This window comes from Rhincodon typus, unplaced genomic scaffold (assembly GCF_021869965.1).
Source record: "Rhincodon typus isolate 14 unplaced genomic scaffold, sRhiTyp1.1 hic_rhity00002847, whole genome shotgun sequence".
Lineage (NCBI taxonomy): Eukaryota > Metazoa > Chordata > Chondrichthyes > Orectolobiformes > Rhincodontidae > Rhincodon > Rhincodon typus.
In genome coordinates this window covers 6,249-24,661 of record NW_025968485.1, presented here as the reverse complement: position 1 = coordinate 24,661, position 18,413 = coordinate 6,249, and the positions used below count along the sequence as shown (strand labels likewise).

General features: G+C 39.6%; 1 protein-coding gene across 1 annotated transcript; it reads left to right on the top strand.

Annotated features, from left to right (window-relative positions):
* Positions 1 to 662: 662 nt before the first annotated feature.
* LOC125481621 (transitional endoplasmic reticulum ATPase-like) lies at positions 663 to 18,172 on the top strand (the record flags this gene model as incomplete). Its single annotated transcript, XM_048593428.1, has 5 exons — positions 663 to 677; positions 4,864 to 5,028; positions 5,132 to 5,254; positions 5,930 to 6,142; positions 17,860 to 18,172. Coding segments are annotated over exons 1-5 (829 nt in total), but the record flags the coding sequence as incomplete, so codon positions are not given.
* Between the last annotated feature and the right edge of the window lie 241 nt (positions 18,173 to 18,413).

The window sequence follows — 18,413 nt, the reverse complement described above, 5'->3', positions numbered from 1 at the left end:
AGGTTTGTTATTGTCTAAAAAGAAATGTCATTATTAGGCACTCAGAAATGTAGTAACTGCTTTCATTGTTCAAATTTCTACAATGTAGCATAATGAGAAACTAGAAGTAGTTTAATATTTAGATTCTATTTCTGCAGTCACAGCAAAGTTTTTGGTTCCTTGTGAATGGCAATGGCCTGGTAGTATTATCGCTAGACAATAAATCCTGTAATCCCTGTAATGTTCTGGGGACACAGGTTCATGTCCTGCCGTGGCAGATGGTGGAATTTGAATTCAGTATGAATCTGGGATTAGGAGTCTAATGATGACCACAAAACCATTTGTTGATTGTTGGGAAAACCCGTCTGCTTTACTACTGCCCTTTTAGAGAAAGAAACTGCTGTCCTTACCTGGTGTAGCTTGTGTGTGACTTCAAATCCACAGCAATGTGGTTGATTCTTAAGTGCCCTGTTGTTTTGGTTTTCTGATTGTAGCTCATTAACCACTTTCTGCATACATCTGGTTTTGCTTCTATCACTTTTAAAAAAATTTTTAAACTCTTCATTCCTTTAGTTCCCATGAAAGTAACCCCAGTTTTTTAATTCTCTTATGATTAAAACATCTCATCCCTCTTATGCAGTAGCTATATATCGTACTTCATAACTTCAAAATTTATTTGTAACATGTTTGAAGCTAAGGTAAGATATGCATTTTTTTTGTTGGGTGACTAAGATTGAGATTTGAATATTCAAGGATAATGGTCATCTGGGAAGAATAGGAAAAAAATAGAAATGGTGTAACACCCTTAAGAGATGCCATTGATGTCTAGAATCAGTTTTGTGTGAAGTTAAACAGCAAGCGACAGCCAATATTGCTGGTAAATGTTTACAGGCCGCCAAGCGATAGTGGTAATGTGGACATGATGTAAATCGAGAAACTAGAAGTGCATGTGGATGTAATTAGCATAGGTCATATAATAATAGGTGGTGACTTCTATTTACAGATAGACTGGGTAAGCCTAATCAACACTAATTATGCTATGGAGAATGAATTCTTGAACTGTGTACAAGATGTGTTTCTGGAGCAGTGTTTTGAAGAATTAACTAGGGAATTGTGCTATTTTAGATTTAATGAAGTATAATGTGCAAAGGCTGATTAATAACCTTGCTGTACAAGGAGTCTTTAGGAAATGGTGACCAAAAATTATGATTGTAAGCAATCGTATACAGATGGAGGTTCAACAGACTTGACCCGAGGATTGAGGAAAATGGGCACATTCTTCTAACTCCATAGAATATAAGAGGTGATCTCATTGAAACTTGGTGTGACAAGGTGAATGTAAATGGGACATTACATCCCTGGCTGGTGAGTCCAGAACTGGGTGATCTCGAGAAAGAGTCTTAGAAAAAGAGGCAGGCTATTTGAGAATTGGCTGAAGAGGAATTTCTTCACTCTCAGGGTACTGAACCTTTGGAATTCTCTGCTGTAGAGGGCTACGGGAGGTCAGTAATTTATTTTTAATTCATTTTTGGGATATGGGCGTTGCTGGCTGACCAGCATTTATTGCCCGTCCCTAACTGCCGTTGAGAAGGTGGTGGTGAGCTGCCGCCTTGAGTTACTGCACTCTACCTGCTGTGGATCGACCAACAATGCTGTGAGGGAGGGAATTCCAGGATTTTGACCCAGTGACTGTAAAGGAACGATGATATATTTCTAAGTCAACATGATGAGTGGCTTGGAGGAGAACTTGGAGGTGGTGGTGTTTCCATGTATGTGCTGCACTCATCCTTCTAGATGGAAGTGGTTATGGGTTTGGATGGTGCTGTCTGAGGATCTTTGGTGAATTTCTGCCCTTATCCGTCTAAACCTTTCCTATCTATGTATTTGTCCAAATGCCTTTTAAATGTTGTTAATGTACCGGCCTCGACCACTTCCGCTGGCAGCTCATTCCACATGCATACTACCTTCTGTGTTTTAAAAAAATGTTGCCCCTCAGGTTCCCATGTATTCTTTCCCCTCTTAGCTTAAACTGATGCCCTCTAGTACTCGATTCCCCAACCCTGGGAAAAAGACTGAGTGCATTCACCCTATCCATGCATTTCATGATATCATACGCTTCTATCAGATCCCCCGTCAGTTTCCTACATTCTAAAGAAAAAATGTCCTAGCTTGTTCAACCTCTCCCTTTAACTCAGTCCCTTGAGTCCTGGCAACATCCTTGTAAATTTCTTCTGCACTCTTTCCAGTCTAATAGCATCTTTCCTATAGCAAGGTGACCAAGACTGAACACAGTACTCCAAGTGCAGCCTCACCAACATGTACAATTGCATCATAACTTCCCAACTTCTATACTTTATATCCTGACTGATGAAGGCCATTGTGTCAAGAACCGCCTTCATTGCCCTGCCTACCTGTGACTCCACTTTCAGAGAACTGTGCACCTGAACTCCAAGGTCCCTCTGTTCCACTACACTCAAGACCCTACCATTCACCATGAAACTGCTACCTTTGATTTGACTTTCCAAAATGCAACACTTATCCATGTTAAACTCCACTTACCATTTCTCGGACCACCTCCCCAGCTGGTCAAGATGCTGCTGCAATTCCTGATGATATTCTTTACTGTCCACGATACCGCGTATTTTATTATTGTCATCCAAATCATCAGTATAGATAACAAACAGCAATGGGTCCACCACCGACCTTTGAGACACACTACTAGTCACAGGCCTCCAGTTAGACGAGCATCCTTCCGTTATTACCCTCTGCTTCCTACTGTCAAGCCAATTGTGTGTCCAATTTGCTAGCTCTCCCTGGATTCCATGTGATCTAACCTTCCAGAGTAGCCTACCATGTGGAACCTTATCAAAGGCCTTACTGAAATCCATATAGACTACGTCTATTGCCCTGCCCTCATCAACCTTCCTGGTCACTTCATCAAAGAACTTTAACAAATTTGTAAGGCATGATCTCCCACGCACAAAGGATTGCTGACTACTCCTAATCAGACCCTGTCTTTCCAAATGCATGTATATCTTATCCCTCAGAATCTTCTCAATTAACTTACCCATCACAAATGTTAAGCTTGCTGAAGATTGCTGCAAAAGCTTCAGCCTTATCTTTTTGCACTGTGTTGGGTTCTTCCATCATTGAGGATGGGGATATTTGTAGAGCTGCCTCCTCCAGTGGGTTGTTTAATTGTCCACCATTATTCATGACTGGATGTGACAGGACTGCAGAGCTTAGATCTGATCAATTGGTTGTGGGATTGTTTAGCTCTGCCTATCACTTGCTGCTTGTGCTGTTTGGCATGCAAGTAGTCCTGTTTGGTGGTTTCACTAGGTTGATGCCTCATTTTCAAGTATGTTTCAGCTGCTCCTGGCATGCCCTCCTGCACTCTCTATTGAACCAAGGTTGATCCCCTGGTCAAGTGGGGATATGCTGGGCCATGAGGTTACAGATTGTGCTGGAGTGCAGTTCTGCTGTTGATGGCCCACAGTGCCTCATGGATGCCCAGTCTTGAGTTGCTAGATCTGTTCGAAGTCAATCCCATTTAGCACGGTGATAGTGCCCACCCAACACGATGGATGTTATTCTCCATGTGAAGGAGGGACTTCATCTCCACAAGGACTGTGTGGTGGTTGCTCTTACCGATGCAGTGATGGAAAGGTGCATCTGTAACTGGCAGATTGGTAAGGATACGATCAAGTATGTTTTTCCTTCTCGTTCGTTCCCTCACTACCTTAAACAGACCCGGCCTAGCAGCTGTGTCCTTTTGGACCTGACCAGCTCGATCGATAGTACTGTTGTAGTACCACTCTTGGTGGTTGACATTTAAACCCCCCACCCAGAGTACATTTTGTGCCCTTGCCACCAACATGGAGGAGGACTGTTTCATCAGCTGAGGGAGGACAGTATGTGGTAATGAGTAGGAGGTTTCCTTGTCAATGTTTAACCTGAAGCCATAAAACTTCATAGCCTCTGGAGCCTATGCTGAGGACTCCCAGGGCAATTCCCTCCTGATTTGTATACCACCACCTCTGCTCGGTCAGTTCTGGTGAGACAGGACATATCCAGGGATGATGATGATGGTGGTGTCTAGTATGTTGTCTAAGGTATGATTTTGTGTGGCTGTGTCAGGCTGTTGCTTGACTAGTCTGTGAGACAGCTCTCCCAATTTTGGCAGTAGCCCCCATATGTTAGTAAGGAGCACTTTGCAGAGTCGACAGGACTTTTACTGCTGTTGTATTTTCTGATGCCAGGTGATTCATCTTGTTTCATTTCTTTGAGACTTTGCAGCAGTTGATATAACTTGATGACTTGCTCGGCCATTTTAGAGGGCAATTGAGAGTCATATACATTGCTGTAGGTCTGGATTCACATGTAGACCAGACCATGGCAGATTTTCTTCCCTGAATGACATCAGTGAACTTAGGTGGGTTTTTCTGATACTCGACAATGATTTCATGGTCATCAGTAGATTCTTAATTCCAGACTTTTTTTAAAAAAAAATTACTGAATTCAAATGCCACCGCCTGCTGTGGCAGGATTCAAACCAGGTACCCAGCACATTAGCTGAGTTTCTGGATTAATAGTTTAGCGATAATACTACTAGGCAATTGCCTTCCCATGGTTGAACATGTTCAAGACAGAAATTAATGGACTTCTGGATACTACTGACCTCATGGGTTACGTAGGAAGTGTGGTTGAAGTGGTGTTGATTAGATAATCCATCATGATCTAATTGAGTGCTAGAACTGGCTCAATGGGCTAAATTGCCGGCTTCTTTTCTTATGTTCTCTTCAGGTGGAAGGTTATTAAAACCTTGAAGTGTAAGCTGAAGTGCATAGGTTTTAGTATATAAACATTTTTTTTTTCTTTCAGGTTGCTAATGAAACTCATGGGCATGTTGGTGCTGACCTGGCTGCCTTATGTTCTGAAGCTGCTCTTCAGGCTATTAGGAAAAAGATGGATGTTATTGATTTGGAAGATGAAACCATTGATGCTGAAGTCATGAATTCACTTGCAGTTACCATGGATGATTTCAGGGTAGGGCTCTCCTAATGAAGTTGGATAGCCATTTTTGTATTTGAACTAACTCAAAATATTTATACAATGCAAGTTGATACGTTGTTTGTTTGTTTATTTATAGTGGGCATTGAGCCAGAGCAATCCATCAGCACTGCGTGAGACTGTGGTTGAGGTGCCTCAGGTAACGTGGGACGACATTGGTGGACTGGAGGATGTGAAGAGGGAACTTCAAGAACTTGTACAAGTAAGCTGTTTTTAGGTCTTTGAATTGTGTGCTAAATTTACTAATCTGCAATAGAGATGGCATAATTTTGTAACTCTAAAATCATATTCTACCAAATCAGTAATTTATAATATTGAAAGTTCAGACTAGACTTCATTAATATTGGTGATGCAAATTGATTATTTTTACCTTCCTTTTGTCTACACCTCTAACAATACACAATCTTGCTGGAATCTAGATTCATAAGGACCCAATATCCTTCTGCTAATTAGTCCAACAGACTTTCCTAGTCTTAAGTCCAGGCACTCATTGTATTTTGGATATTTGTTGTCCATACGTGTGCACACATCTTTCAGCATAAATCATTGGACTGCAATTTGGAGCAGGAATCCAGGTGATATTTTTCTTCTTCCCCTTTCCTGCTGTGTCAAGTTGTAGTGACACAACTGAGATGAATTAATTTAGCTTAAACTAGCAATGACCCTGGCACTACCTAATCTTTTTGGTTTACTGTCATGCTAGATAGTATCTTTCTCATGTGTTGAGTCTTATTAAATCATCAAATTCATTTTTAATTGAGCCTGTGTACTAAATTATTTTCTCCAGGGCCGTAGTTGCTTTTATATTTTACCTGATTTTGCCTATTTCACGAACAACTATTTGAAACATAATGTAATGCAAATTTGTTTTTAACAGTATCCTGTGGAACATCCAGACAAATTCCTGAAATTTGGCATGACGCCTTCAAAGGGTGTACTATTCTATGGGCCGCCTGGCTGTGGTAAAACTTTGCTGGCAAAAGCCATTGCAAATGAATGCCAGGCTAATTTTATTTCAATCAAGGGACCCGAGCTTCTTACCATGTGGTTTGGAGAATCTGAGGCCAATGTCCGAGAAATCTTTGATAAGGTATGTAAAACAAATAAACTTTTACCAGAAACGCACAACTCACTTACCTATTTGAATTCACTACTGTTTTAGTGTTTTGCACTTGCTATAAATCAAAAATACCTTCATTGTAAGTAAAATGCATTGAAATTTTGAATGGTGATGACTTTAAAATTTGTCACTTTTCAGTTACTATCCTTTCCAGCATGACTATCTTTTGTACTTGTACTCTCCCTTGATCGTTCTTAAAAGTAAATTAATAGATTGTTTCTTAGTGTATAATGGACAACTCCAGAAGGCTCCCTCAAATTAAGGAAGCACTACTCATCAGATTAAAGACAATAGTTAAACCAAAATGGCAAGTGGCTTGGCTATTATTGAAGTCCCTTAAAATTATGTTGAGCGTCACGACTTAATACAGCACTACCGTTAGGTATGTTAGGTGCAGTTCAGAGAATGTTCACTCCAGTAATACCTGGGATGGGAAGTTTTAGTTTGAGGAACGTTTGAACATGTTAAACATATATTTCACTGGAATTTAGAAGAATGAGATGTGATCTTTTCGAAATGTATAAGATCCTGCGGGGATTAAACAAAGTGAGCATCGTGGAATATTTATCCTTTTATGGGAGGGACTGGAACTAAGACACACTGCTTTAAAAATAAGGAGTTCCCATTTAAGAAGGAAATGAGAAATTCTTCCAAAGAGTACTGGAGGCAGAGTCATTGAATATTTTTTAAGGTAGAAATATATCCTTGACTAACAGGGACTCAAGATTATCTGGGGTAGGTTGGAATTGGAGTTGAGGCAACAACTGGATCAGCCACAAATGTTATTAAATGGAGGAACAGGCTTGAAGGGCCAAATGGCCTACTCCTATTCCTAACTTATGTGCTTGCCTCTACCCCTGTGTAGAAGGAAAAGTCTCTGCTGCATGGTGCTGTGTAATGGCATTCCGGGCCCAGACAGGACACCTGGAAGAGGAAGCGATGATAAGTGGGAATTGCCTGTATAGAAAATCCCCCTAAGCAGAGTGTTATTGAACTAATACTTAGCAATAGACGGATCATGCTGAGGCAGAGGCTCCCCGAGCGTGCTTGATCTGAGCCTCCTCCAAATCAGATGAGAAAGGTGGTATGTGCTTAAGTTGTATCAAAGCAGCAGAAGAAGTCACGGCAATGTGTGACTTTGCTCTTGTTTTATTAATTTTAGTAATTTTTGATAATACAGGTATCCATGTCTTTTTTGTTTGTGATCTGAAATAAGTTCTTCAGTTGTGTTTTTTAAAAAAAACAAATCTCTCAACTGCCCAATTGTCTAAACATATAAAGAATTAAGGATGCCTTCAGACTCTTCTGAAGCACAGAATTGACAGATGATAGCTGCTGCCTAAAGCATGACCAGTAATACGAAAAGAAAGAGACGTGGTCCATGCAATCTTGTGGAGTTAGCAAGGAGACCAGGAACACAGGACCTCAAAGTTAGTGTTAGAGCAGTTTAGTTAATGGCTAGAGATGATGCAAGGGGGAGGGTTTTTGAACTGGTTCTGGAGCAGTTAAGTCCTGTGCATCCTTGTGGGGTGATTGGTGTTATTCAGGAGAGTTGAAACTTGCTGAGCAGGATGCAAAATAGGATGTAACACTGGAAAGAAAAAAATAAGGTGTAGAAAGGATTAGGAGAGATAAATAGCGGTAGACTTCAAAAAAGGAGTAAGACATTAAGTGGGGTCAGACTAAGAGGGAGTGCAATAAAATCTAATAGTTGTTTGGCAGTAAAGAAATAGTGTTTTTGATAAAAGACACATTTTGTCAAAGCTTTTCATCTTGCGTTCATCAGGACAAATTGCAAGATATATCAAAGTAAAGAGAAAGCAACATTTTTACTGTATGAGAGGAGAGTCCTGATTGATTGGCAAGTGGTCTATGGTAGAGGTGTTGCTACACAGAATGCACAAATTGATGACTGATGGTTAACAGCAAAGCTTTGTTTAAATTTTAAACAAGAAAGTTTGACTCAGGTCAGAGTATTTCTAGAATGGTAGTACCAAGTAGTCAGTAGGTAAAAAGGTATGTCTGGTGGGGTGGGGGAGAAAATGAAATAATTACTAGACAAAAACGATAGGAAACTAATGGGGCTAAAGGCCAATAAGTCCCCTGATCGCTAGCATGCTCAATTATTAAAGTAAGTATCTACATAGATGGTGGATATACTGTAAGTAACCTTACAAGAATACTTTGATTCTGGAAAACTGCCAATATAATAATTCAAAAAGAGGAGACAGAAGAGCAGGTAACTGTAGGCTAATTGGCTTAACAACTAGTATTGAAAAAAATTATAGAGTCGATTATAAAAGATTAATAGCGGAGCATCTAGAAACAAACAATGTAATCACGTAGAGCCCACATGATTTCATGAAGATCAAATCATGCTTGATAAATTTATTAGAATTATTTAAGAAGTTATTCAGCAGGATAGATAAAGAAGAACCAATAGATTCATTATATTTGGATTTCTTAAGAACTTTTGATAAGGTACCACATTAAGGCTGCTTAATGAAGTAAGATCCTGTGCTGTTGTGCATGGTATTTTGGAATGGGCAGAGGACTGGCTAACAAATAGAAGTTTGGGATAAAGAGGGGGCATTTCAGTTGAAAACCTGTAACTAGTGAGGTGTCATAGGGATCAGTGCAAGGGCCACAAAATTTACAATATATCAATTAATACCTTGAATGAGGAAATAAATATGCATTTACCAAGTTCGTGGATGATAAGATCAGGTGAGCCAAGTGGTGAGGCTGACAGCGCACAGACGCATGTAGGCCAGTTAAGTGAGTTAGCAAAAACTTGACAGATGGAATATAATGTGGTGAATTGTGAAGTTATGCACTTAATCAGGAAGAATAGAGGAGCGGAATATTATTTAAATAGAGAAAGACTGCAGAAAACTGAAGCACAGAGGAATTTGGTGTCATCTGGCATAAATCACAAAAGATCTCTCATCTGAGCTTGATGCGAAGTCAAATCGAATATCTTTGGTGGAGCAGACACAGTGAGTTCAATGGCCTACTACTGCTGCTACATCGAGGACTCCGTTATTTTGGGCAATGCCCTGACCAATCGGAGTCATCTTACCTTGATACTAACTTTCAGTTATCACTAATTTGTGTATTCTCACTGGTAATGATCTACCAATCAGAGCCCACTTGCCAACAAATTGGCACTGTGCTTCCATATACTGAGTTGTTTTCCTTTTACTTTAGTAATTTTTATGAATTGTCCAGATGAGTGTGAAATGTGTATTCTTCTCAACAGTAAAATGTAAATTAAATCTACTCTGTGTGCATACATGTATGTGAATTCATGGGGTGTGGTAAAAATGTTGGTGAGCTGTAGGTACAAGCAGCCTTGTAAAAATATGATGTGTGGCAGTAATTGAAACCTAATCCAAGAATGGACAGGACTGGGTACTAAGGGTTCTTGAGTACAAGTTGTTTAGGAAAGGTAAGGAAAGGAGGACTGATAATGCTGATTAAAGAACATACTATGGTGCTGGAGCATGAAACGTAGAAAATCGGAGCAGGCCATTCATCCCTTCAAGCTTGTGCAGCCATTCAATATGATCATATCTAATCATCCAAGTTAGTATCCTGTTCCTGCTTTCTCCCCGTACCCTATGATCCCCTTAGCCCTAAGAACTATATCTATCTTGCTCTTGAAAACTTTCAATGTTTTTGGCCTTAACCACGTTCAGTGGCAGAGAATTCCACAGGCTGATCACTCTAAAGAAATTTCTCCTCCTCTTGGTCCTGAATGACCTACTCCATATCCTTAAGAATGCGTTGCAGAGCTGTGGTCTACAACACATACGTCATGATTGACTGGTTAACTGTGGGATTTAGCAGTCAATCCCATCAGCCACCAACATTATCTCACAAACAAGCATGTTGATTGGCATGCCACTGCATGAGTTCTGCTTCTGGAAGCAATGCGGAAAGAGAAAAGTAGGCTTTGCCAGCTTGTTGCATTGTGTTTTTTTTTGGTCCAGGTGGACAATTGTTGCAGGGTGAAGCAACTTTGTGACAGCAAGAAATATATTAGGAACTGACGTGTGAAGTAAATACGTTACAGTACTGGAAACATACAAGACTATTCAGTCCATCATCTCCATGTGGACTCTTTGCAAGAACCGCATAGCTAGTTCTGTTCCTGTCCCTGTTCTCTGTAGCCTGTTTTTTTTTCCTTCAGCTGCTTATCTGACCGGTTCATACAGAACAAAGAAAAATTATGGGCAATGCTGCAGTGCACTACATCCTAGTAATGCAAACTGACAAGTGTCCCTGAAAACAAAATGCAGTAATGTAAATGATGTTCCATGCCTCCACACTTGAAAGCAGCCAGCAACATTTTGGATGTTCCAGAGGCACACATCTAGAAGTTTACACACAGCGACACCAGTGGTAGTGACATTGTGAACTAGAAAGTGAAGCAGTAATTGATGAACAAAAAAAAAAGTTGCTGGAAAAGCATCTGTGAAGAAAATAATCAGAGTTAATGTTTCGGGCCTGGTGACCCTTCCTCAGAACAGTACTTCATGAACCCTGACCATCTAAAAAGAAACCAAAAATGTTTTCCACGAGGAATAAAAAAACGAATTTGCAGTCACAATGTAAAAGGTAAAAGTGTCTGCCTTGTATGTCACCAAAGTATGTTGCTAAGTACAACGGGGAGTTTAGGATGATAACGCACAACAATAGTTTTTCCTTGAAGAACATGCTTCAGACAAAGAAAATTGAGGCTTTCAGGCTGTTTCAAAAGCTTAACGGTCATTTTTTTCTGAACCAACAAAAGGCATGGCTTGCACTGATGTATCATTTTGCATTTGCTATCTTCTGGCAAAACATAAGAAATCCATCACAGATGGCAAAGTAATTAAAGAAGCATTAACTGTTGTCACTGACTCTATTCAAAGGCTTTAGTAACAAAAAAAAATTAATAGCAGCAATCGAGAGCATGTAACTTGGTGCTTCCACAGGATCAAGGTGAGTGGATCTTTTGTCTAAAGGCGTCTTTCAGATACTAAACGGGACATGAAGGACTGAATGCTTCTCACTACAGTTTGAATCCGTCGACGTGACCGACACAGCCCAACTGACTTTTTATGTGTGTGGTTTATTTTTAAGAACGATATAACAAAAGGGGATCATTTCACTGTTTTGCCCCATAAAGATAGAACAAATGGTGAAGATATTTACAATGAATTCAAAAGATCCATGCTTGACAAAAACATTCAAATCAAGAAACTGGTTTCCATCATAACTGATGTGATACCTGCCATGCTTAATGCAAGTGCAGACTTTGCATTTTGCAAAAATGGTTCTGATTTTCCTCTCTTTTGCCATTAGCTACTAAATCCACTAGTAAACATTACCAGTTGCAGTTATGGACTCTCATGTAATGAAGGCTATTGTTAATATTGTAAACTTGATTTGAGTAAAAGCCTTTCTGCACCACCTTAAAAGTTTAATCAAACTCAGTGCTCCCTACTGTGAATTATGCTGAAGTAGGATGGTTACATTGAAGGAATATCCTGTAAAAGTTTTTATACCCTGAAATTGTCATTTTTCTTAAATCGAGGAATCGGCAAGCTGTCGGACAATGCATGGTTGCTCGACTTTGGGTTCCTTCTGCACAGTGACAAAACTGAGCTAAACGGTGAACTGCTGGGAATGAGCAGAGACTTGGCACATATGATCAGCGTTGTGAATGCATTCAAATTGAAATTGGGCCTGTGGTCCGCCCAATTATAAAGTAAAATGCCGCAACACTTCCCAAGTCTGGAAAGAATATTGAGGAGAAAACAAAAATCGAAAATAAAGATAAGTGTTTCCATGCAGAAAACTCTGTTTACCCGAGGAGGTTAGCAGAGGAATTGAACAGGCAGTTGCAGGAATTAGATGTGATGATACAAGTTGTCATGTTCATCTGAAATCTGTTAGTTCAAGGAAGCATTGGTGGGTTGGCTACCAAATTCCATCAGGTATTGATTTGGAACACGATGGAGTTGATATCATGATAATGCAAAATGATATTGAGCTGAAAGTCCAATCGTGGCGCAACGATTTTTGGGGACTTGTCAGCAGAGAAAAGTATCCACTACTTTTTACGCATATGCTTTTAAAGTGAAAGCTTACTTTGACTTGCATACCTCGGTGACACGGTGTTCTTCCAAATAAAGATCATGGAAATATAGAAAATAGGAACAGGTATAGAGCATTTGGCTCTATGAGCCTGTTTCACCATTCAAAATTATTGTGGCTGATCTTCCAATTCAGTATACTGCTCCCACTTCCACCCGTACCCTTTGATTCTTTTAACCCCAGGAACAATATCTATTTCTTTTTGGCCTTCACCACTTTTTCCGTGGCGAAGAATTCTCCAGGCTCACCACTCTGGGTGAAGCAATTTCTCATTTCAGTTCTAAATGGTTCTCAGTTCTTCATTTTCTGTATCCTTAGACCCCTGGTTCTGGACTTCTCAGTCATCAAAACATCCTTCTTGTGTTTACCTTGTATAGTCCTGTTAGAAATTGTAGATTTCCTGAGATCCCCTCCTCGCTGTCAAACTCAGCAGGTCTGGAATTATAATGGGAGAAAGTGGGTTAATGTTTCAAGTCTGGTATGACTTTTATGCAGAACTAGTCTTAACTGATTCAAATTCTCTTCATGAGTCAGTCTTGCCATTCCCAGGAATCAGTCTGGAAAATCTTCATTTCACTTCCTCCACAACCAGAGCATCCATCCTCTGGTAAGGGAACCAAAACCACACGATACATCGAGTGATTTAACCAAGTCGCTGTACAGTTGCTGCAAGATTTCTCTGCTCTTGTACTTGATCCTTATCACTGTGCAGGCCAACATATCCTTTGCTGTCTTCACTGCCTGCTGCATCTGCATTTTCTTTTTGTGTGCAAGGGCACCGGAGTCCTGTTGCACCTCCCCGTTTACTAATCTGTTTTTGCTGTAAGGTAGATAACCTCTCCTTTATCCATGTTGTACTTCGTCTACCATGCATTTGCTCACTCACTCAACTTGTCTAAATCTCACTGAAGCATCCTTCTCACAGTTCACTCTTCCACCAAGCTTTCTGTGGTCTGAAAACTTGAGATATTACATTTAGTTCCGTCATCTGAATCATTAATATTTATTGTAAATAGTTGGACCCCAAGCACTGAGCCTTCAGGTAACCCACTAGTCACTGACTGTCGCTTGGAAAATGACCTGTTTATTCCTACTCTGTTTCCTGTCTGCTACCAGTTCTCTATCCATGTTAGTACACTACCCCCAATCCCATGTACTTTATTCTTACATGCTAATCTCTTACATTGGAAAGCCTTCTGTAAGTCCAGGTAAACCACATGCACTGGCTCCACCTTAACAATCTTAGTTTCATCCTCAAAATATTCCAATAGGTTTGTCAAAATTACTTTCCCTTTTGTAAATCCATGCTGACTGCCTAATCCTGTCACTGCTTTCCAAACACCCTCCGATTAAATCTTTTATAATGGACTCTTGCATTTTCATCACTACTAGTGTAAGCAATCTACATTTGCCTGTTTTCTCTTTATCTCCTTTTTAAATAGTACAGATTGATTAACTACCCTCCAATCCATTGGAACTGTTCCAGAGCCTATAGAATCTTGAAAGATGACCACAACACACAGTTGCAACTATAACCAAGTACAAGTATTGCATCTGCTTCATAGTCGTTTGATGTTCTATTTGTAGGGCCTCTTCCTTAAATACTCTGGGATATAGATTATCATACCTTGGGGATTTATTATTTATAATCTCATGAAGTTTTTGTTCTTTTCTGTCTTACCTGTGTTCCCCACTGTATTTGGGATACTTTGTGTCCTCTCTTGTGAAGACCGAATCAAATTTGTATTTAGTTGGTTTGCCATCTTTGTTTTCCAGTGTACCTTCCACTGTTTTTGACTGTAAAGGACCTACATTTGTCTTCAATACTCTTTTTTTCTCTTCACATACCTATAGAAGCTTTTTCTAGCAGTTTGTATGTTCCCTGCCAATAGAGCACACTTGTACTGAAATCTAAACTGCTCCCAGTGCTCAGCTCTGCAGGGTTTTTGACCAGTTTGTATGTCGTTTCCTTGGGTATAATAGTAACCTTTGTTGGCATAGTTGGGCTGTCTTTCCTAATTTCGTACGAGACAGGAATGAACAATTGTTGCAGATCATCTTAAATGTTCGCCATTGCCTGTTCGCCATTGCCTGTTCGCCATCATACTTTTAAGTACATTCCTCAATATATCATAGCCAACTCATGACTCATACCTTTGTAGTTTTCTTATTTAGATTCAGGACTGTTGTCTCAGAACTACCTGTATCACACTCACTCTTAATGAAGAGTTTCATCATGCTATGGCCACTATTCCACTAGGGGCCTTGTATAGCTAGATTGCTAATTATTTCCTGTTCACTGTACAATACCCAATTCAGGATGGCCTGCCATCCGGTTTGGTTCCTTAACACATAAATCCAGAAAGCCATTTTGTACACGTTCCAGGAATTCCTCCTCTATGGTATTGCTATTGATTTGATTTGCCTAATTTTATATGCAGATTAAAGTCACCCATAATTGCAGCTATAACCAAGTCCAAGTATTGCACCTGCTTCACAGTCGTTTGACATTCTGTATATGGCTAACAGTCTCAAACTAGAACCCAGACTTAAAGGCACTGGCAGATAATGTGCAGTCGTAAGTGTCACGCTAAGTGTTGTTGAATAGCGGCTAGTTAAATAAACTTAAATAAACTCAGCTATTTATTCCATTTCTTTGGGCTAGCTTCTGGGTTGCACTTAAATTCAAAAAGTGATCTTGTCTTTTAAGCACTGGTCTCCAACATGGAACAAAGAATCAAAGAACCATACACAGTACAGAAGAGGCCCTTTGACCCATTGAGTCTACACTGACAGTAAACTATTCTAAATCTAAAATAATATAAAGAACAGCAGATTCTGAAGATCTGAAATAAAAACAGAAATTGCTGCAGAAACTCAGCAAGTCTGACAGCATCTGTAGGGAGAAAGCAAAGTTAATATTTTGAGTCCAGTGACCTTTTTTCAGAGCTGATGATAGCTAGGAAAAGATGGTATTTCTGATGATGACAAGGAGTGAACGAGTTTAGTGGATGGTGGAAGGAGTGAACAGATAGGTGGAGACAAAGCCTGTTAAGCATTTATGAAAACATTTTTCCTCAAATCCCCTCTAAACCTCTTGCCTTTCACCTTTAAAATAATTACCCCTTGTTTTTAAACCCTATCCACCTTGTCCTTGACCCTCTCATTTTTATACACCTCAAATCTAATTAATTAGAGGTTAGAAACAAAGAAGACCTTCTAATACAATACTAGGTGTAGATGTAGAAAAACAAATATGCAGTGAAATTCAGCGTGCATAAATTTATAGACATTATGGGAGCCTTCCTGTCCTGTATTAGGATATTAAATAGTGTAAAGTGCAGTAAGGGAGAAAAATTGCAAGCAAACAAAAACAGAAATTGCTGGAAAGGCTGAAGTCGAGCAGTATGTGGTCCAGTGACCCTTCATCAGAACAGATGCTGCCAGAGCTGCTGAGCTTTTCCAGTAATTTCTGTTTTTATTTTTGATGTACAGCATCTGCAGTTCTTTCCCTTTTTAAGAATTGCGTGTATATGTTGGGGGACTGTAGCTGTATGTTTCTGGTAAACAGAGACATTGCTGAATCTAATTCTTGAGATGGGGATCGTTATTCACAATTGAAACATGATCATTGAATCAAAAGATTTTAAGTTTGTTGTAGAAAAGGAGCAGTACAAAGTGAAGATAATCAGGGGAGAGAAAAATTTAGTAGCCTGAGAATGGATCTGGTTCTGGTCAATTGATTGAAGAATGGAAGATGAAATTGATATAGAATCATAAAATTTTACAGCACAGAAAGAGGGCATTTGACTCATCGAGTCTGGCTCCTGAAAGAGCAAAGAATGGTCCACCACCATTCACAGCCTATGGATCAATGTGCTGCTTTTGGGAGAAATTGGTTTGGATGTAGTTGAGAAATATTCTCATGAGAAAAAGGTAGGACGAACAACACCAGAACTCCTGGATAACAAAAGGCAGGTGATATGAAAAGGGGTTCATAGACAAATGCCAGGTTGACCTGAAAACTGGGTTGAAACTTGAAAGAAGTAGTTTTTCAAAAAAACAGTCATGAAGCAAGAGTACGAGAAGGGACTAGCAGCTAACGTGAAAGGAATTAGAATCCCTTACAAACTGAAAAAGAACAAGTAAGACCGATTTAAGGACTGGAAAGGGGGATTGAAGGTTGTCCATCTTGACAGAGAAAATAGCAAAGCAGAATATTATTTAAATGGAGAGAGACTTCAGAATGCTGCAGTGTACATGCATCTCAGTGCCACGTACATGTGTCACAAAAAGTTAGGTACAGCATATAGGTACTGCAAGTGATTAGGAGGACAAATGGAATGGGGGTGTGAAGTAGAAAGGTATGGAAATCCTGCTACAGCTGTTCAGGGTATTGGTGAGACTTCGCTTGAATGTTTTATATCGTTCTGATTATTATTCAAGGAGCAATGCATATACATTGGAAGCATTCGGAGAAAGTTTGCTGGGTTGATTCCTGTAATGCAGTCGTCTTCTAAAGGAAGAAGAATGAGAGAATCTTATTGAAACATTGGATTCTAAGGGGACTTGAAAGGGTGATTGCTGGAAGGATGTTTCCTCCTGTTGGAGATACTAGAGTTAGTTGATACAGGTTGAAAACAAGGGGGTCTTTCACTTAATATAAAGATGAGGAGGAATTCCTTTTTGAGGGTCTTTAGTCTTTCGGATTCTCTTTCACAGAGTAATGAAGGTTGGGTCATTGAATATATTCAAAGCTGGGTTTGATTTTTGATTAATGAGGACATCTAGGTTTAGTTGCATGCATGAGATGGTGTTAAGGTTGCACTTTGATTTGGGCATGACCTATTGTATAGATTTATTTTGGCCAAATGGCCTACCTTCGCTGTTTCTCATGACTGTTGTAGGAATTCCTTAGGGTCGAGCTGAAAGCTGAAATGTCGGTGTTTCACAATGGCCTTGCCTCCGTAAGATCAGAAGTAGGGATGTTTGCTGATGATTGGATAGTAGTATTCAGTACAATTTTTTCAGATATTAAAGTGGCACATGGGTGCGTGCAACAATATTTGGGCAGTGTTCAAAAATGGACTGATATGTGGCATAAATGTTAAGTCCCAGCCAATGACCACAGCTGACAGGAGAGAATCTATTCATCTCTCACTTATATCACCATGTTGAATTCTTGCAGCCCCCCAGAAGTTGCACGCAGCTGTGACTTAGAAATATATTTCTGGCACTTCATTGTTGCTGGGTTAAAATCCTTCCTTTGTTGCAACACTTATATGAGCCACCTGGGCTGTAGTGGTTCATAAAAGAAATTCCTCACTCCTTTGAGGTTAGCTAGGGATGGGCAATAAATGAATTTTTAAAAACTTATAACTTTGTGATAAACAGCATTAATCTTTATTTGTAAATAATTGTCTCTGTAAATGTTTGTTAAATTTCAGAATTATTGGTGTGTCTCTAAACCCAAATGATCTTCAACTAAACTTTGTTTAAATGAAAGTAACATACATATGGAACTCCATGATCTTTTTCAGGCCCGTCAAGCCGCCCCCTGTGTGCTGTTCTTTGATGAACTTGATTCCATTGCTAAGGCACGTGGTGGTAACATTGGCGATGGTGGTGGTGCTGCTGATCGTGTTATAAATCAGATCCTGACTGAAATGGATGGCATGTCCACCAAAAAGAATGTCTTTATCATTGGTGCAACTAACCGCCCTGATATTATTGATCCTGCAATTTTACGCCCTGGACGCCTTGACCAACTTATTTACATTCCACTGCCTGATGAAAAATCTCGTGGTGCTATTTTGAAGGCTAACTTGAGAAAGTCTCCTATTGCTAAGGCAAGTAAGCTTTCTGTTTCCATAAAATTGCAAAATTCTAATATTATTTAACATCAAAGAATAAAATGATCAGTTTTCATGCTAATGGTTAGGTTTCGTGTGCAAAGAATGTCTTAGTTGTTTGGTAATAAAGCACCTGAATATTGCTCAACAATTGCTTCAACTTCGTTGAAGTTTTTTGTCCTTCTTTCATCAGGATAGTTCATCAGGATAATTGGTATTTCTTGTAAATTGTCCTGGCAAGA